This window comes from Schistocerca piceifrons, chromosome X (genome assembly GCF_021461385.2).
Source record: "Schistocerca piceifrons isolate TAMUIC-IGC-003096 chromosome X, iqSchPice1.1, whole genome shotgun sequence".
NCBI classification, from domain to species: Eukaryota; Metazoa; Arthropoda; class Insecta; order Orthoptera; family Acrididae; genus Schistocerca; species Schistocerca piceifrons.
In genome coordinates, this window is record NC_060149.1 from 751,355,441 (window position 1) to 751,377,022 (window position 21,582).

The 21,582-nt window shown below is 42.4% G+C and overlaps 1 protein-coding gene across 1 annotated transcript in view; it reads right to left on the reverse strand.

The window, feature by feature from the left end:
• The window catches only part of LOC124723061, a 193,739-nt gene that overhangs the window by 129,230 nt on the left and 42,927 nt on the right, over nt 1-21,582 (reverse strand). The window contains exons 5-7 of the mRNA XM_047248239.1: nt 10,115-10,261; nt 6,460-6,836; nt 5,880-6,039 (exon numbers count right to left, since the gene is read on the reverse strand). Of these exons, the coding sequence (XP_047104195.1) occupies nt 5,880-6,039; nt 6,460-6,836; nt 10,115-10,261 (684 nt within the window). The remainder of the gene's footprint in view (nt 1-5,879; nt 6,040-6,459; nt 6,837-10,114; nt 10,262-21,582) is intronic.

Below are 21,582 nucleotides of genomic sequence, written 5' to 3' on the forward strand. Positions count from 1 at the left end.
TGTCTTTATTCTGAATGCCATTTGACTTCACTTGCTGTAAATCAACTGATGAGCAACTAGCCTAAGAAACCCTCATGTGCACTTCACAAATACTCTTCTACCCAAGTAGCTGCTTCCTTCGTGTAGTGCACTCCTGACCTATCAAGGAAAGTTCATCACAGAGTCGACGAAGTTTTTGGTTAAGATCTTCCGCTTGGCTCCAAACCAAAGGACCCCAATAAACTCTTGGAACAATTCTGCAAATTGCGAGCTCTGCTTGCATCCCGTGGATGAGGCCAGCAGTCTTCACCACCTCCGTCAACCACCTGTACGAACTGAGGATCGCCTCAGAACCCATGCGACAGGTATCGTTGGTGCTGACGTGAGCCACAAATTGCAGACGACAGCACCCTACACGCTCGATAGTCACCAACAAGGCCATCTCCACATCTTTGATGAGGCCCCCCTGGCAGACATACAAAGTGCACATTGACTTTCTTTCCAGCCCTGAACGCTATCTGCCTAAGGCGCTCCATAATACGCATTACACTGGAAGTCCCAATAACCAGTAAACCCCTCCCCCTGTGAGCCTGCTCAGACCCTGCTGAAGGATCGGCCAACTGTCCACTAACAGGGTGAATTGGCAAGACCAGGCAGCCAGCCTCCACATTGGCCCTCCGCTTCAAGCGACGCGAACGCGTTACCACCCGCCACTTTACCCTGCTGTGAGGGCAGATCCACTGCATCGTGCGTGCTAGGAGGTGCCTCAGGAGCTGAGCCCGTGAGCAAAACAAGTGACACCTGAAATGTCCCACGCAACACACCAGATTCTCCTTCACCACTACACACCGAGGCAGCAGCCTGAAGGTGACTGACCATACGTAACAGCACGTTCACCTGTTCACGAACTGCAGCCAGGTCTTACTGCATCCACATACAGCATGCACACATCCTACCCTTCCCTGTTCCCACTTCATCCTCACATGTCTACTAGCCCCACCCAGATTATCAGTATATATTTTTCTCTCTCTATGCTTCTCGTCTCACTTCCCTCCACCCCTCCCCCCAGCACACCACTCCCAATGCTGCAGTCTAGCAGCCCAACATCCTGTACCAGCCATGCCTCAGTTCATTCCTACAGGCTGTGCAGCAGCATCTTACTCCACCCTTAACCCGTTATCTCTCCACCTCCCCTCAGCTCTTCTGGATCCACTACCTACCTCATCTCAGATTGGTACTCGTCACAGCTCCAAAACTTAACAGTGGCCCTGCGTGCATGCATGCAAGTATGTCAGAGTGATAAAGGACTTTCTCTGATATCTATTTTAAAAATCACTAACAGTCTACTTTCAAATGAGTCTGAATGATGTTCAACATCTCCTCTATGTGGTAGGTAGCAATTTATCCAAATTCATATTGTTATTTCACTGTTTTTGTTAATGTTATAACTTGGACACACAACACAACCAAGAATGTTAGTACAACTTTATTAGACTGTAGCATATACACCAATCACCATAACATACATTGAACACAATAAAGTAAGCCAAATGTATGCAAGCGGTAATAACATATAACTTAGCGTGAGCGTAGTGCGGCAGGGTTTAAATAGGCACTTGACTGTGGTGGGCTCTATTGGAAGTTCACAATATTGCATTTCACGGCGCACTCTCACGGATGATGACATGCTGCTAATGTGCATGGCTATCAAGTATGCAAGCAATACTCCATTCCTCTTCCCTTGGGGAACAGCTCCAATTCTTGAGATGTCCATGGCATCTTCCTCCACGAGGCTCTGACTGAGATGACATGCTGCTACTGGGGCATATCGTCGGGAGTACATGTGATGTGAGTAGTGTCACAGTCTGCCTTCTAACGTCAACCCAGATGGTAGGATGGCTGGTGGAGTGAGCTTCATGTCCACATAATGTCCAGGGCCTGCTGGTGGTGGTGCCCCCACAGTTGGCAGGCTGAGGCGGAGAACACGGTTCCAGTGTAGACAGCAGCCGCACCGTTACTGGTTGCAGTACTGGAGATGCTGCACCAGGTTCATCCACCAGTGATAAGGGATCCCTTGTATGTCATGGCAGGGACTGAGCCATATCAGGTGATCCATTGAATGACGCAGACTGGCATGGCGAAATCAGTGTCCCAGCCAGGGTCATCCTTGTCCACACGCAGGCATAACTGGTCATAATCACATGCACAGAGGCCCTACTCCGTACAGACATCACAAGAGACGGTGGCCGCAGCATCAGGAGATCACGGTGAGAATCCATTTTGGGCAACAACCAAACCTGCATGCCCAGACAGCCACACTGGGCTGGAAATGGGCCAACGGCTGCACACGTTGGCATACCTGGCTGGGCTACAGGAGATGCAGGAGTTCCCGGGGTTGACACCCTGACACCCGTGGAGCAGTTTGGCGAGACTGTCTTCGCAGAACAGTGTGAACCAATAGGAAAACAGAAACTGATCCAAGGCCACGTCAAACAGTGACCAAGTCACATACTTTTTCCATTTGCATTTTGAATGTTCTAACTAACCTTTTGGCCTCAACATTGGACTGCAGGTGGAAGGGCGGGGCGAAAATGTGGTGAATCCCACAGGAACTGCAGAAGGAGACAAAACCCCTGTGATGAAAACTGAGGGACAATATCAGAGACCTTCAATGGAAAAATTTTTTTGACAGGGTTTACACGGTGGTAGAGGCGGAAGTTGACAGGCAAAAAACAACATATGGGAATCGAGAGACTGCATCAATTACTATTAACCAATACGCATTAAGCAAAGGGCTGGTAAAATCGATGTGGAGACAGTCTCCAGTCTGCGAAGGTTGTGTCACAGAGACAATGCTAGCCACGGGGCAACTTGCTGCATGTGCATTGAGAACATACCATAACCAGTGATGTCGCTGTAGAAACCAGGCCAAAAAACATGACCATGGGCTAATGCCTTGGTGCGTGAGACCTCCCAGTGATCAGAATGCAGCAACTGTAGGATCTCCAAACAGAGAGCCAAAGAAACCACTACACGAGGACTTCAATAGTCCATATCAAAGGATAGAACACCATCAAATGACAGAGAAACGATGCCAAAACACATAGTAGTTACGGAGAGGTTCGGAAGCCCGTGATGGAGGCACATCAGGCCATGTTGTATGCAATGTATCACTTTCTGCAAAATCGGATCGGTACCACTATCTTGTACCATCCAAGCACTGGTGATTGGAAAACAATCGACAGTTTGTCGAGCACATTCGTCAACGCAGAAACAGAGTAGCTCCTCCCAATCAAAAATGGATCTGGACCAACCAGAAAATGGGCAAGCGTGTCAACATTTGCATGTTTAGCCACGAGGCGGAAGTGAATCTTGCAGTTGTACTGAGAGAGGAATAGTGCCTAATGTTGAAGGAGATGCGCTGCTGTCTGGCAATGACGCTGAGGGGTTAAACAGCAACACAAACGGATTGTGATCCATGATGAGATGGAATTTTACACCACACAGGAAAACATGGAACTTCTTAAAAGCATAAATAATGGCGAATGTTTATTTCTCTATTTGTGAATATCTAGTCTGAGCCGAATTAAGTGTCTTCGACGTGTATTCAATACGCGTTTGGAGCCATCAGAATATTTATGAGCTAATATCGCCCCCAGCTCATGCTAGGACACATCTGTTACTAACACTAAATATTAACCCAGTTGGTCATTTATGAGTCAAAGTGCAGATTGTAACACAGACTTCAATTTGGTTGATCTTGGAAAAATACTGAGCACCAGTGAGCTTAGCAAAAAGTTCATCAGGGCACACCAAAGAAAACAAGTCAACGATGGACTGTACATTGACAGAAACTTTGAAACCACCGACAGCTTCTTGACAATGACAATGACTAAGAGGGTAGTCCATTTGCTGGATTTAATCAGTTGGTCAACCCCAGAGGCCGTGAGGCTGTCGAGCTCTGCCTTGACTTGGTCATGGAGTGCCATTGGCACTGGGCGAGCCCGAAAGAAACTGGACCTGGCCGAAGGTTTCATGGTGATGTGGGCTTTGAAATTATTGGCAAAACCCAAGCCCACAAAAAAACAGGGCAGGAAATTCAGAGCATAAAGAGTTGAGTTGTGTATAAGGCTCTTGATCAGAGACGAGATTAACTTCATCAGAACTAGTAAACCTGGAAAGTTAAGGGTGTCCAAACCAAACAAATTTCCGGTGCATGCATTGTTCACAACCAGAAAAGACAGTGGATGAACCACAGAATTCTATGTGATTGGGGCCGAGAAACTACCCAATATCAGAATGAGTTGTTTACTGTAGGTGACTGATGTACATCATGCTGGTGGTAAAGGGCGAGAAACCAAGTCCATGTACAACTTACATCTGCAAAACCTTCTGATAAATCCTGACATCAATAAAAAGACTATTATTTGCAATGGACATTGCCAATACACAACTGACATCCACGTCAGCGTCTGCAATAGGCTGTTGGAATTTTGCGTTACAAACAGGAGCAATGAGGACCATTTTCTAGTACTGGCGGCAAACAGCGCACTGCTTAGAACAATCTCACCTATCATGAGTGACAAAACGCAATGGACAAGAGGAACACATGGAGCGCTTGCGCTGTCGTTCATTATCGGGCCTGCTGTGCTACTGCTGCAGGTGTGGCCGCCGCAGTGAGTTGGGGCGGCTGTCGAGACGTTTCACTTACGTGCGAACCACTGCCACCGTATCGTCCCCCTGTGAAACGTCTGACAAATGGCGGGGGAAAGTGGGTTCAACTTCTGCAACCTCACACTACAATTCAAATTGAGTACCCGCAGCCCTCGAAATCCCAAACGATTGTACAGTAGTCAGAACGTTGGAGAGGAAAGGGTTTTCACATTGAACGAACCTCATGACTGGGGGCCAACCAAATGATCGCATCATGAACCGTTTAGTCATTGTACAACTCCTTACGTACATCAGCGACAAAGACGGCTTAAACCATGAAGTTTAACTGCCCAAGTTTTATATGTATGTTCCAATTTCTTGCAGCATAAATAGAAATCAACTCGAGTGGCAATAACATGTGTCTGTTTACATTAGTACTTCGAAAGTAGGTCGTACATGTTATCAAAAGAGTGTAAAGATGGATCCCGCAGGGGGAACAGTTGACAAAGGAGCTGATAAATGCAAGGCAGCAACCAAGACAAATAGAAAGCTCGGCATAAGATCCGTCAATCAATCCAAATGCATGAAAATGCTGCTGGAACCGTTTTTCGTAGGCTTCCCATTTTTCAACATACTCATCGTAAGCCGGAAACCGTGGGGATAAACGACCAGCGTAGTGACAGGCAAAACAGGAACAGGAGGTGCAAGGGGTGACAGCGGGTGATGTAGACTGAGACTGACCCAAACAGAGGCAACCATTTGGAATACCTGGGTTTGATTGTGTTATGCTGTGGTGAACACCTCCTGTTTTTGACAGAGATGCTGCAACGCTGCAGTAAGAAAACCTTGCTGATCAACCAGCCAGCGTAAAAACTCGTCAGTGGTACTGTCAGATATTATAGGTGCAACAGAGGGCTAACCAGATATTGAAAACCGCACGGACAACAATCTCACACTCATCTTCACTTGTGTTGTAACTTGCACGCACAACACAACTCAGAACGTTAATACAACTTTATTAGACTGTGCCATGTATGCCAATCACCATAACATACACTGAACACAATAAGATTAAGCAGTAATAACATGATAACTGAGCGAGAGCGTAGCGCGGCAGGGTTTAAATAGACACTCGTCTGTGACAGGCTCTATCGGAAGTTCACAGTATTGCTCTTTTGCAGCACACACTCGCGGACGACAACACACTGCTAATGCGTGCAGCTTTCATGATCTTTGTTCACAATTACCTGCACTGTTTGATTCAAATGTTTGTCAAATTCCTCTTCTTGCTGTTTCATTTCTTGTAACTTCCTTAGGTTATCCTCAGATTCTTGATTGACTGGTTGGAGTGATATCTGCTGCTGTATGTTCTGAAGCTGCCGTATGAGTTCTGGGTTTGATAAAATGCTGTAAAAGTATCTCTATTAGAAACTATTACGGTAAATACTCCTTTACGGTACAAGTAACTGAATCACTGCTTCACTTCATTAAAAATTAAAATTACTTCAGTTCCTTACAAGCATGATTTATAAATTTCAAATATAACTATCTGAAGGCAGTTTTTGTTAGCCAATTGTAAGGAGATGACAATTATTCATCTTGCACAATATGTGGTTGACTAGTTTCAAAACAGAACAGCAAACAGTTTCTGCTTGTCAGTGTATATCACCCATAATATCAGTTATGCCTGTTAAAAAGTCAAAATTAGATGCTTCCACAGAAAAAAGAAATAACGACCTGGAACTGAAATTAGAGTTCAGCTAATTGTTTGAATCTATAACTCCAAACGAAACTGTTGCGAGTTAAAAAAAATACAAAGTACCAAACCTGTCAAGTCCAGTAGCTGATGGCTGTGAAGTAACGGCAGATAATATTGTGTGAGTCTGAGTTTGAGTTTGAGACTGAGCCTGCGTCTGCTGCGGCACTTGCACAGCCTGCATTTCAACTGACTGCACTGTTGTTTGGTGCTGCTGATTCTGTTGCTGTACTTGTTGAGACAATGGAGACTGTATTTGTGGTTGCTGCTGCTGTGGCTGCTGTTGTTGCTGCTGCTGTTGCTGTTGGTGCTGTTGTTGCTGTGGCTGTAGCTGTGGCTGTTGCTGTAGCTGTAGCTGTGGCTGTTGTTGCAGCAACTGCTGCTGCTGTTGCTGTGACTGTTGTATTTGATGTATGGGCAGCTGCTGTGTCTGCTGTTGTACCAGCTGCTGCATGAATGTATATTACCATCACAAATTTCAACCACTTAAAACTTCATAACATTAAAGTGACAGTGTCTAGAATGGCAACATCTCACTATTAACAAAGAACGATAGTTTATAAAAAATGCAGGTTCGAGAAAATGGCAACACAGTCAAGTATGATACATAAGGTCAAGTATGATACATATGACTGAAAAGAATTTTATAACGCAGATTACACACACAACATAATGCCAAACCACCACATTTGCATTTTTCTGCTACACTATCCAGCAACCCAGACTGCTCGATAGCATTCAACACAGTAGTGTCTATCGCCTGTGCGCCTATCACTGTGGAACGGGTGAAAGTGGGATCCATCTGAAAACAAAACATTTTGGTGTGCAGCATATCAGCAACAGCATTGAAGAGAGTGCATGCTGATGCAACAGCATGCATACCATCTATCCACCCCAACAGTGTTGTGCATATAATCAACACATATACACCCACCCCAACTACACTGCTGGTTCTGCAAATATGAGTGTAGGAATGTGCCCTGTATAAGCCAAAAATGTTATGGTATGTCAGTTTGTCACATGCTTATCACTGTCCCATTTTAACTCCCTCATTCTCTGAGACTGTAGCCTTTGATGTCAAAGAGGAATAAGGGTACTTGCTGCTTCATTTCCCCTTTGATATCTTTTAAATGACAGAATGGCATAACACTGACCTTCCACATAATATTAGAGGGAGTTCTACTGGATCTCAGTCATCCTGAACACTTATTGCTGGTACACTCTTCCACATATCTTCACAGTTTGGATCGAATGAGACCATTCTTTCAGGGGGTTGCAATATTCACAAATAATGCTGTACATTAATCTGGAGATTCCACAGAACAAGGCCCCAGTAGCTACTATTCTTACTCTGGATTTTTTTCATTTTAGAGTTCTAGCTGAACTTGCGAATAACACAAATAAGAAATAAAATAGGTTTTCTTTACCAACCCTCTGAAGTAGAGGAAGACAAAGGAAGGGAAGGAAAAAACTGCAGGCTGTTGGCATCTAACTATTTGTCTCTCAGGTGACAGAGTTAACATTGTAGTGGTAAATGTAACAAAGAGTGCTTTCCATTGCTTGGTATGTTTACCTACAAAATTGTTATAACAAGTTTAAGGAGAAAAGTGTTAAATTTTATGAATGGTTAGGTTATTGCAATTACCCCCAAAATAAAGATACATTTATCACAAACAAGAGAAGGGCCTTGCTGAGTTAGTTACTGTTAAGGGGAACGTAAATAAATCTATCTTCTATACACAATTTACCATGTGAACTTTTAACCTATTTGTATACCAAATAAACATGTGAGGCATTTCATGATCGAGCTCCAACTTCCCCTTTTCTTTCCAACTTTGTGCTGAGACTATAATGGGTAAGAGAGACATGAGATTTTGTCTCTGCCTAACATGATTTGTATTTCTGTTCTAGTTGCTCACATTAGTTATGTTATATGTTGTCAAATCAGCATTTTTGGTCCCATTTCCTCCAACTCAGTTTCAATTTTGACAAGATTTTGTTTGTGGGAGGTAGTGAACACAGACAGGTAGGCACAAGGTATTCTGTTTATGCATGGCATGGAGCACACATTGGAATGAGGGTTGGTTAACTATCTTCAGTGGCATAATTCTGAAAGGGAGAGATGAATTGACAGTCGCTGTACTTAATGCTACATCAGTGTAGGTTTTGTTACAACTAAATTAAAGATTGAATCTTTCAATATTGGTGTAACAGAGATGTAAAAATTGGCGGTTACAAAGCTTTGTAAAATTTTCTTCACTTCAAGGTATGTATGCTGGTAGATCTCCTATATGTAAAGTATTTTCTTTTTCTAAAAATATGAAGGCCATCCCCAGAAAAGCAAATGAGAAAATAAAGTTAAAGCAGTAGCAGACTTTAAAAAATATATGGCACTCCTAACTCATAAGACGTTTCAGCAATTTTTTTCCTAGTCGCATCCTTTTTATAGATGTGAAGGTGATATAGCCCCAGAAATGGCATTAGAAACTGATGTGGGAGCAGAGCTATGCTTTAAGGTGAACAAACTTTGTTTCATGTATTACAGTAAATTCATATCAAGCTTTTTTCTCTAGCCAACCATTGACTATTTTCATTATGTTTTCAATCATGGTACTCTTTTCATGTAATAATTCATTTCTCCAATTACTCATCCGCTTGTGCATGATGTCCCTCCATATCACACCACTCCTGTTGAAAAGAGCTCATAATGTGGCCCTTAATAATAATTTTTAAGTACAAACATTTTTATGCTGGACATCTAGTGGTGCTCTGAAGTTTCTGAATTAAAAATAACATTTCATAATTTCTTCAGTAACTTGGTATGTAAGAATATTGTTTCTTAATGCAAAGGAATATATCTTTTCCCACGCCATTTCATCCATCTTGTAATTACACAGACTCTAAAATACAATGCTACACTTCCCAAAGAGCAAGTAGATTGTTTTCTATCTGGTCCTCAAACACTGGTTGTCCATATGTGCGACTGGCCTTGGGCACCTGTACTAAAATCTAAAATACAATACTACATTTCCCAAAGAGGAAGCAGACCGTTCTCTCTTTGGTCTTCGAGAATTGGTTGTCCTATTGTCCCACTGGTCTTATGCACATATACTAAAATCTTTTAAATACTACAATTATGTTTCCAGTCTGTTATACAGACTATGATAAAAAGCAAGAATTCAGTTAAATTATCTAAAATATTAAAGCAGAAAAATGTGGCATGCAGATTCATGGCTTAAAAATATATGAGCCTGCTACTCTACAACATATTAAACCCTTGAACCAATAAGCTTAGGCTTGAGTCTCAAAGTGGTCTGGTCACTTGCAACCAGAAGTGATTAAAGCAGGGAGGAAATTATTACCATCAAAACTGAAAGTGGGTACACACAAGATATGGTGTTTTATTCATGACACCATTCACAATCTTGTTAAACATTTATAACATTCTCCACTGAGGTGAAACAAAATTTCTATTAAGTAAATGTTAAAATGTAATAGTATAAAGCTACATGCAAAACGAACGATAAAAACTTCACTCTGATTCTACATTATATGTAATTGAAGAGCCTACAGATATAAAAAAGATTCCTGTTAGTAACTAAATAAAACAGCATACAGTCACTCAAGAACCAAATGTGAAAAAATGTATTTCATTTTATTTTTCAGTTAGTGGTGCAGAAATATTACAGAAAAGAGAACTGAATGTTACCACACAAGGAAACTTACCTGATCAGTTTGAGATCGAGAACCAGACTCCTGCTGCTGCTGCTGCTGCTGCTGCTGCTGCTGCTGTTGTTGTTGTTGTAGCAGTAACAACTGTAAGTGTTGTAGCTGTCGTATAAGAGCCGGGTCACATGCTCCATTGCCAGAGACCTAATGATTCAATCCAAAGAAAAAGCAACAATTACCTTAAGTGGAACAACAAACCTACCTCCCCCGCCACCTCTCCCTCCACTTACTACAAACCAACAAAGTGCTCCAGTCAACAATGTGTGGTTTCTGGGCCTAAATACTATTCAATGTTGCTTCTACAACATACGTTATCTTTCTTCATAACACATACCTCAGTTACTTCTGTACTAAACAAGAGGTAACTGTAAATGATTTGTTAAAGATTTGCTATTAAAACTGTCCGCAGTATTAGCTACATTCTCAGCTAATAGTATTGCACACATCCTCTCCAAAATTATATTCACCTATGCTTCCTTTTCACTGACATTTGGTGACAGTAGCAATACTTTGGCATCTCCTTTTGGTACCATTTTAAACATTTACAAATATGGTTTCACAGTGCATCTTCAGCAACTGATGTTTCTCCATGTCAGTACTACACATTTAGTCAGTTGACTACACTTATGTGAAAAATTGAACTTTTTCATGTCAAACTCTGCATTTTTTGGGTTTCTAAAATTTTTCATTGTATTACACACAAATTCTCCTTATATGATGCCCTTTAACTGCATCAGCATGGCAGGCAATTGAACCCAAACATTATCCTTTCTGTTTACATGTTTCAGAATGTATATTACTCTCTTTTTATTTTCTACCAAAAAATGGAGGATAGTATATGCTTTCAAAAGGGTCACAAACACAAATATGAATTGACATGCCAAGAAACCCAAAAAGATTTCGCTCAACATGCCTATCAAGGAGATTAACTAATTTCAGTAAAACGTGGAATGATTCACCTCAAATAAAGGTAAGTAATTTTCCAAATTAACTGTGCAGTGACAATACGTAATTCTTTCAACAGTACATCGTCAGCTGAATTATCGCTACAATGCTTCTTGGTTACAAGTTTTCTTTTTACTGGCACATACAAATACACGCTGTAAAGTAATACCTGGTGTAACAATGATTTAGCATGCCCACACCTGAGAACTTTCTGCAATGAATACATACAGCTATTGGTCTTTTATTTTATTATATTAATATGTTATAGCTGCAGTTTGTCATCCACAATGGATACAAAGAATTTTTGGAAGGCTAAGACAAGGGCCGCCTGAACAACTTAACTATATGTCACAATTTCAGCCTGTCTGATACAGAAATATAGCTTCCTCAGACTGTGGAAAATATCTTTATTCAGTATAACACAGTCAAAAAATATCTCATTAGGAGAAAATAGTTGAGAGAAGTCTTACATGTGAGTAGTAACACCCTTTTCAGAAAAGTAATGAATCTGTATTTAAATAAGCTATTAACTTCATTGAATGTAGTATTATCAAGTCAGAGAATAAATGGAATTGTCAATGCCGAATACAACACCTGCAGCGGTTGGCGTATAAGCACTTTGACAGCTGCAGCGCCGGCCGGAGTGGCCGAGCGGTTCTAGGCGCTACAGTCTGGAACCACGCGACCGCTACGGTCGCAGGTTCGAATCCTGCCTTGGGCATGGATGTGTGTGATGTCCTTAGGTTGGATAGGTTTAAGTAGTTCTAAGTTCTAGGGGATTGATGACCTCAGAAGTTAAGTCCCATAGTGCTCAGAGCCATTTGAACCATTTTGAACAGCTGCAGCAAAAACAAACACACAACTCAAATGCAGAAGACGGCAAAACTGACTGCTACAACAGTCTCTTCGGGGAAGCGGAGCATCATCCAAAAAAACTGTATGGAAGTGTGTGCATCATCTGGAACTTGCTGCGTGTTGTGGAAGCAGATCTGGGTTGGGGAGTATCGGTACTTGTTGCTGAGGCTGGTTTTGTGGTGCATCAGTTGGCAGTGCATCTGGGAACACAGACGCTGGTTGGACTCTGTCAATGGAAACTGTAGAGGGTTTGCTGTTTACTATTATGTCCAGTGTTTGTGCTCCTCTTTGTCAGAGACACTACAGACCTGTGTAAGGTAGGTGCTGAGAGCTTAACACAACCCCTATGTAGCATAACATGCATGCACGTTTCCAAGCTTTGCGAGGTCAAATGCTGGCTATATGACCTCTCAATTGATGAACAAATTCTGCCTTGTCTTGGTTAGAAGGCTGCAGGAACTTTGTGTCAATAAATTCTCCAGGAAGCCGTAGCACTTCACTGTAGACTAGGTCTGTTGATGAGGAATCCAAGTCAGGCTTGTACGCACGCGTTCCACAGACCAAGTAGAATTATTGCTAGAGTTGTCATCCAATTAGTTTATGACACATCAGTGCTGCTTTTATGGAATGGTGCCAACATTCAATCACTCTGTTGCTTGCCAGATAATAACTTGTAGTTTTGTGTGCACACTGCCAGAAAGTTTGGCAAGTTGGGGCACACAGATCACATTCGTATTGTCAGCAGCAGTCTGTTGTGATATGCAGTGGGCAATCGAAACGAAATATCCAACTTTATACACAGGCAGAGACTAGCATTTGTTTAGTTACAATATGCTCAATTACATAATATTTGTAATACGTAGTGTGTGTGTGTGTGTGTGTGTGTGTGTGTGTGTAGTGATGTTGGTGAGAGAAGGGAGTGGGGGAACCCCAGTGCCAACACATAGCCTACTCCTCGCGAATAGTACGAAGGGGGCCGCCAAGCTTAATGTCCCCATCCAATGGACTGATCACCATCAACAGTGCCATATGTCCTCACTTAATGAGACATTGTGGAGAGGTTTGGTATTTAAATGAGGACACTGGCGAAAAGTATGGTGAGTAGGAACTTTACGCCACCACCTCTACTCCCCTCACTGACCAAATACTAGCAGCGATAATTTTTTCCACCACCAGGATTCAAACCGGCCTACCCCCGGGTCGGGTGCCATTCAAGCATGCATTAGTGATCTCGGCCATAGAGGCAGGTAGGCTAGCATTTCTGCTGAAATGTTGTCAACTGGCACTGCTTCCAGCCAGCAGGCGAAGTGATCAATCATTTTTAGAAGGTAAAGTTGACCATTTGATGAAGGTATTGAACCTACAACATCGATGTGCACATGCAGCAATCGTGAAGTTATCTAAGTTGTGTCGTAAAAGTCTCCCACTGATGAATGCAAGTGACAGAAGTGTTGACACTGGAAACACGCACAAGTCCATTTGTAGCAGTTGTTTTGCATTCTAGGCCAAATAAAACATTTCAAGACCAGATTAAATGATGGTCTGACTCCTGGGTGGCACAAGTCATGCAAGCAGTCAAAGGTGCACTTGTGAAATGTAGTTGGTAAAAAGGTAAAAAGAGGAGAGCCATTCAACTTGAGACATCGCAGTATAACTTGACATCTCTGCCAGGAATGTCAACTAGTTGCAACTCCAAGGTTGATGATATGTCACTGAAGAGATTCTGGAGCCCCTTGTCTGTATGTTGTGCCTTGGCAAATTGTGCGAAATGAATGGTGCTTGATATATTGATGACGCAAGAATGACAATCAGCTACCACATTGTTGATGCCCAAAATATGCTTGATATCGGTACTGAAGTGGGCAATAAATTGCAAATGATTTTATTCATATGGTGAGCAATTGTTGTTTTGTCAAAAGGAGCAAGTGAGTGGCTTATGATCTGTGAAGCTGGTGGACACACTGATTTCTAATTATGGGCAAAGGTACTCAACTGCCTCACAGGCAGTGAGAAGTTACTGATCATATGTGCTCCACTTGTGCTGCAATGGTGACAACTTATGCAAATATAAAGCGTGTGGCTTTCATGGGCCACTGTGTAATTGTTCCAACGCTGCACTGACAGCAGTCCGGCTCGCATCTACCAATAACACAAGAGATGCATCCACTTCAGGGTGTGCCAAGAGCATAACAATCACTATGCTCTGTTTATAATCACTATGCTCTGTTTTGCCACTTCAAAGGCAAAGCTCATTGTATCTATCGACTGAATTGGAGAATTTACTTTGGTTTTGGAAGCAGCAAGTGCTGCAGTCAGCAACTCCTGTACTTCAGTGGAATGTGGCAAATAGTGACGATAAAAATTCGACATACACAAAAAGTGGAATAATTCTTTAACAGTGTTTGGTCATGTTATCTTCAAATTGGCTTCTACTTTTTCTGGTAATGCCAGTGAGACTGAAAAGGAAACCCAGTGGCATAAAAAGTTAATTTGCAACTGGCCACACACACACACACACACACACACACACACAACACACACACACACACACACACACACACACACACAGCAGTGTTCAGAACCACTCCACTCTTTTCCAAGTGTTTGAAAATGTCGATTAAGCATTGTTAGTGATGCACTACAGTGGCCAAAAAGACATGGATGCCATCCAGATAGGTGAAACAAAATGGTAGACCCTGCAGTACTTAGTCAATAAACTGTTGTCATGACTGCAGCATTACCTAGGCTCAATGTCATGAAAAGACTCTCAACAGGGGTAACATAGAATGGTCCGGTACTGTGCCTATGTTTCTGCACGGGTGACATGCACCATACTTCTTCGGCAAAAGATGGAGAGGAGTTGACCATGGACTAATTGTTATGTCCTAGCCAGTAATGCCACCCGAGCCCGCTGCCAAAAGGTTGGCAGCATCAAAGTCCGGACGCCGTCCGCATAAGCAGCGCCAGCGAGACAGCAAATCGCCGCAAGTCTGCGCGCGCCACCGCTGGCTTCTTGCTTCTTAAGCGCTGGAGTCGCGAGCGCTAGGACAGTTCTGCATTTGCCGTTCAGTTGTGTACTCGCCACCGAATTGTGTACTTGCTAGTCAGTTGTGTGTTCATCGCAGCAGAGTTGTTGTTTGTCGTCAGCCGACGCTGACCTAGCCGCTCCGACTTGAACTAGACAGATTTCCGTAGACACGGAGTTCACGACCTTGTTTCTGTATCTTAGTGAATAAAGATAAGTACCGACTTTTATTTAATCTGAGTGTTTGGGCTTTCATCTTTCTGTTCACTGTTCCAGCGGACCGGTCGGCCCGCTATTAAAAGTGTGGCGGTGACTTCGTAAGCCATTTCCACAGCCAAGTGTTTGTCGCTACGAACACCGCCACAAAACTAATTAACAGGCAAATAATGCTTTCCTTGAGCATGGAATCAAATTCTGTCTTTGCAGTGTCCAAATGGTTGGGAGCTAATTGGCTGGGTCTACACGAGATAGGTGGTCCATCAGTGAACAACGCTATGCACCACTTGCCACTTGGACAAACTTAACGGTGTGCATTGCTGCACTGCACCGGAAACCCATAGCGGTCAGGATGGTAACACTATCAACAAGTTTTGCATTCACCATGTGTGGCAGCAGGCGGTAGTATGCTAGGAAGTCTGCTCTAGTTATCAGTTCTGTTATGTCAGCAATCAAAGTCCCATGCTAAGGCACAGCATAATCAAATATCTAACTAAAACTGCTGCGTACTATATTGTTGATATTGAAGAACTATTTGCCACAGACAAGAAGAACAAAGTCTGTCGTCACCAACCATGTAACAAGGTACAATACACAAGTGTGATCCAGTGTCCACCAAGAATCTCTAACCCGACCTTCAATCACTGATAAATAAGCGCCATGACTGCCTGGCAATAGGCTGCAGATACAATTACATCCCACAGCACTGTGCAAGGTGAAGTGCACTTGCAAGTCTGGTTTCCAAATTTTTTGTGATACAAATAAATGGACTGCTGTTCTGCACCAGGAGTTGAAGAATTTGTTGAGGAATAGGTAAGTGACCTCTTGCGGTAGTGTCCCCTATCATTTCTAGAGTCACAATGAGACATTTTACCAATTCGTTTCGTTAGCACATGGACCTTGGCTGTAAGAGAATCATTGTCCATGTGTGTAAAAATGATGCTGATACACTGTTACATGGCACTGTCACTATACGGGTAGAAGTGGGTGTCATGGCTTCTTGTATTTTGTCAGCCAGGTCTATGACTGTGTCTAAGGGCACCTCAGCTTGTGACGCTATAATAGCCTTGACTTGCAATGGAGGTGGCTGCTGCAGAACATGAGTAGTAGGTTGTCTGGCACAACGTCAGTATTAACTTTGCTTCTCAAAATCTCAGGCACTTTGGTGGTTTCCTCTCGCTGACGCCTTCCTGTGTCAAAACTTGGCATATGCATTCTTCTTGTGAGGCAGAGACACTGCAGAGCAGTTCTGCCTCTAGTTTTTTTGTAGGAGTTAATCACAGGTCCTGAACCTCTGCAGTGAAATGGTGATCCAGTTGACTGACCTCTAAGGCACACTTCATGTAATCTGTGGAGATTCCAGCATAATGCAAACTTGCCTTGACTTGCGCAGACCATAGTGTGGGGTTGTACAGCCAGCAAGGCAGCAATCGCATGGCAAGTTTGGACACTGAAGGAATTGTCTCAGTCGGTTCATCTATCATCTTTTGACTTGATTTTATGGAAATTCTTGCATTTTCTGTGCTGTTTATGCAGGCCAATCATGCCGGAGGCATCAGTTTCAGAACGCTACGGTGAGGGCCGTGTGAACAACTTAACTGTATGGGTATCATAATGTTCAGCCTGTCTTATAAACAATACTTAAGTTCCACGCACCAAGGAAATTACCTTTATTCTGCATAACACAGAAAGAAAATATCTACATCCATGTAGAAATGTCACTTCTGAAGAGTAATGGATCCTTAACAAAACAAGCAATTAACATCAATGAATGTAGTAGTATCAAGTCAGAGAATAAACAGAATTGTTGATGCCGAACACATCGCCTCTCGCAGTCAGCATGTAAACACTGACAGCCACAGCAAAAACAAACAAATAACACAAAACAAATTGAGCAGACGGCAATCTTGATTGCTATAGAATGATAATAAGTGCTCCATACTTTAAAAAATACACTTATCATCGGGAATTTTATACACTGTTTACTTCCGCACACATCACTTCTGCTTCCCCCTATGACTACCTTTTCTCACAGCCATTTTCTTTCATTTTCACTTCCCTCCATGGCATAAAAAGCTTCTTATTTTACTTTCAGTCACGTTCCTCACTGATCTGCTGCCAACAATCAACATCACTTGGCCTGAAATCATGATACTGATCTGCTTTGAAATCCATACTACTAATCAAAAGGCAACTGTATAGCAGAATTTGTGTCAGCCATTCTGTAAATTATATATGTCCGAAAGAACAGATACCATTGGTGATCTTGCAGCTCTCGAAGAATGAAAGTACAATAAAACCCAGACCATTAGCTGCTTACATGTGTTGATAAATATCAACGGGGACAGTTGAAAATGTGTGACCCGACCGGGGCTCGAACCCAGGATCTCCTGCTTACATGGCAGATGGTCAATCCGACTGAGCCAGAGGATAGTGCGACTGCTGGGACTTCTCTCTGGCATGCTCCCCGTGAGACCCACATTTCCAGCTTACTGTCCACACACTACATTTGCAGTGCCCCTGCCCACTATACTCATTACTCGCAGCAGTCAATCTACCGATTCCCATAAGTGTTTGAGCAACATGAGTGCATCCAACTGAAGATCACGGGCCAGTAAGCCTTATCTATATATGAAGATGGTATCTGTTCTTTCGGACATGTTCAGACATGTGCCTTATCTATATATGACAATGGTCTTGCAGCTCTCGAAGAATGAAATTACAATTAAATCCAGACCATTAGCTGCTTACAGGCATTGATAATTATCAACGGGAACATGTCCGAAAGAACAGGTACTATCTTCATATATACGTAAGTCTTATCGGCCAATGATTTTCTTCAGTGAGAATGCACTCACACTGCTCAAACACTTATGGGAATCGGTAGATTGGTTGCCACTAGTAATGAGAATAGTGGCACTGCAAGTGTAGTGTGTGGGCTGTAAGTTGGAAATGTGGGTCTCACAGGGACTGTGCCAGAGATAAGTCCCTGCACTCGCACTATCCTCCGTGTGCTCGGTGGCTCAGTCGGATAGAGAGTCTGCCATGTAAGCAAGACATCCCGGGTTCGAGTCCTGGTCGGGGCACACATTTTCAACTGGCCCTGTTGATATTTATCAATGCCTGTAAGCAGCTAGTGGTCTGGATTTCATTGTAATTTCATTCTGTAAATTAGTGTCTGATATAAAGACCACAGAAGAAAGTATGTTTTGTGTCTACAGTAATAATTTACCCATATTTTTGCCCTACAAACTACTCAATAATGTGTTTCAAGACACGATACTCTCAGGTTGCAAAACTTTGCCCATGACATTAAAACCCTAACATGTCTACCAACACAATTGTGGTATTCATAAAATAAAATGGAATCAAAACACAGTGGACTATAGATCCTCCTCTTATAATAAAACTGATGAGTTCTGTCTGTGGCTGTCCCATTTGGCACTGCGCAATGCATCAGGCCACGTCCTACTGATCTGCTCTGGGCTCCAAGAATGTCATTTCATGCTTATGCAGAGGTCCAAGGGTTGTTTGTTGTGAACTGACATGCCTGTAGTACTACCAAGTAAGTGCAGCTATTGGCTCAATCATAATTCTCTTCTATTGGTCACCTTCTTTTACTCATTTCCTACATCTACGGTTGTCAGCTTCCAGCTATTTTGTTGAAGAGGCATTGTGTATTTATAATTATGAATCTGCCTTGAAATAATTCTACAAAATTACTATTTACATTACGAAATCTCATTCCATTGTCATTACATTATGCACCCACAATATTGTCATGTTTCTTTATAAATGGTGATCTCCAATTCTTCCAGCAAGTTTGATCTGTTCCATAACACAGCATAGTGACCCTTTTCATTTTTTTCACGAAGTTTATTCTTTCCGGTGTTATTACCTTTGCACAGCAATTTATTAACAATTCCTATACTTTAACTGTTATTAACCACTACTGTCTTAATGGTGCCCCCTCCTGCTCATTGGCATGTTGATTGTCCTGTCCACTAAACTACCGAAGGAACATTCTTTATGAGCCCTATGTATGGTGGAACAGTTAGTTGTTGTCAGTTTCCTATAAACGGTGAACACATGCTTATTACCCTGGCCTTTAATTTTCAAATCGAGGAATTACAAATTGCTGTCAATTTCATGCTCCACGGTAAACTTACTGTTTCTATTGGCATTGCTGAACTGCTTTGCTATTTCTTGTATATCTTCCTCATAATTGTCAATGAGTAACAAAGTTTCAGCTACACAACATTTACAATAAACAATTTTACCCATAATGGATTGGTCGAAGTTTAAAACTCTATCTTCTAGGTCACTGATAAAAGTGTCAGCCATCCATAATGGATAATATTAAAATGTTATGGGTTACTGGATAAAGCATACTTTACGAAGGTCATAAGAGAGAAGATTAATTCAGATTTCAGTCACATCATACTAATATGGGAGACCTGGCCACAATACAAACCACAACAATCACAACACTCTGATGCTGGCATTTACAAAACACCTTGAACATCAGTGTATAAGAAAATGAAATTCTCTAACTATGGTTGGTGGGATAACTTCCTTGCAAAATGATTACCAGATTAAAAAAAACTGTAGTATAAAATAGAACAACAGTAATGCCAACTTACATTAAAACCAAGACACCACCAATTTTTGAACTAGCTGCCCTACCCCCTCCTCACCTCATCCCCATATGCTCCCACAAGCAGCACTTTACTGGCCTCCACCCTACCCACCCCAGCTTCCTCTTTACCCCCACCACCCAGGTTGCTTCTATCATCAAGTGCTGCTGCTAGCAGTCTGGTCTCAGCAGCTAGAGACTGTGGTTGCGGTTTTTTTTATTATTATTTTGTGTGTGTGTGTGTGTGAGAGAGAGAGAGAGAGAGAGAGAGAGAGAGAGAGAGAGAGAGAGAGAGAGAGAGAGAGAGAGAGATTCCGATGAAGGCCTTTCTGTCCGAAAGTTTATTTGTTTAATAGTCTCTTTATTGCACCTATCTGTGACTCAGCATCTCCACTATATGGTGAGTAGCAACTATCCTTTTCATAATTCTGTCATCATTCCATCCTGGATTTTCCATTGTTTCATTCTTGAACTACTGTATACAAAATGTGATGTCAACCAAGTAAAGGAGACTCTGAAAAAATAATTAAAAACCAATATTTCTTACGTAACAAAAGTTGACCACATACTTAAGGAATTTGGACTGCTACCTGTGTTCTTTTGTTCTGTACTTTAAACATTTACAAGATCACACAATGTCCTTGAACCAGCTTACCCACAAACTTCTTAATACATGTGTCTCTTGTAATGTGTACATTGTACACAATTTGTACAAACTGAATTAGATTTCTCCTTACTGATTTATCTGCCTAAAAAGATCTGTAAATAACATATAGAGTGAATATGAAATTTGCTCTGTAAGATTACCTACCCTCAGCTGGTACTACTGATACCACACAGCTGAAATAAACTGCACCACATAGTAGGGTGCAAAGACAACACAATACTACACAATCACGTATCTCAAGCACTGAACTTGACATACTATACCTAGATCAGCATGGTAAAAGTGATTGACAGTTATTAGTTTTATTAGGTCATTTTCGCATGTACGTAAACACTTGTTTACATTATAAATACGAGGGATAATCAGTAGGTGTAGCTTACCATAGGTTACTGTTTAATTTGTTAATAATATTCACTAGACAGCCCCTAGCAGTTTATTGTAGGTCACTGTCTTATTCTTTAGTATTCACTAGACAGCCCCTAGCAAGAAAATAAGCACCAGATCTAGCTTCTACCATACATTTTTATTGTTTTTCATTGTTGAGTGTCCTTTCTGCCAACTAGAGTGTACCTGTTAACCTTGTGTGGCAGGAGGTTTCCTTAAGTTTCTTATAGTAAATCAGTTATTAGCTGGATGGGTACGGACTGTGTCTTTTGTCTGCAGATGCAGGAGTAGGTGGCCAAAGTCCAAACGCACCTGCAAGCTTTGTTGGCCACAGTCAACAAGCTCCAGAGTGCCACCTTGAGGTGTGACGGGGATGAGGTGCCTGGGGCAGCCTCTGCTGTACTAGATGTGCAGGGGGGGATGTCACAGCTCTGTGTCACTGGGCAAACCTCAGGTGCGACTGAGCCGGCCGGCCAACTCTCACCTCAGTGTGGGTGGTGGACTGTGTCGAGGTCTCGAGCCTCAAGGCAAAGGCTGAGGCTGCATGGGGGACGCAGGCTCCTGCCAAATCCCATGCACTTTGATAACAAATCCAGTGTGCTATCTGATGCTTGGTGGTTGGGGGGGGGGGGGGGGGGGGGGCTGAGCCGGATCAGAATGCACCTTCTGCCACGATGGTGGCCGCTCCTTCAGCAAGGTCTGGACAGGCATGTGGGGACAGGGGTTTGTTAGTTATT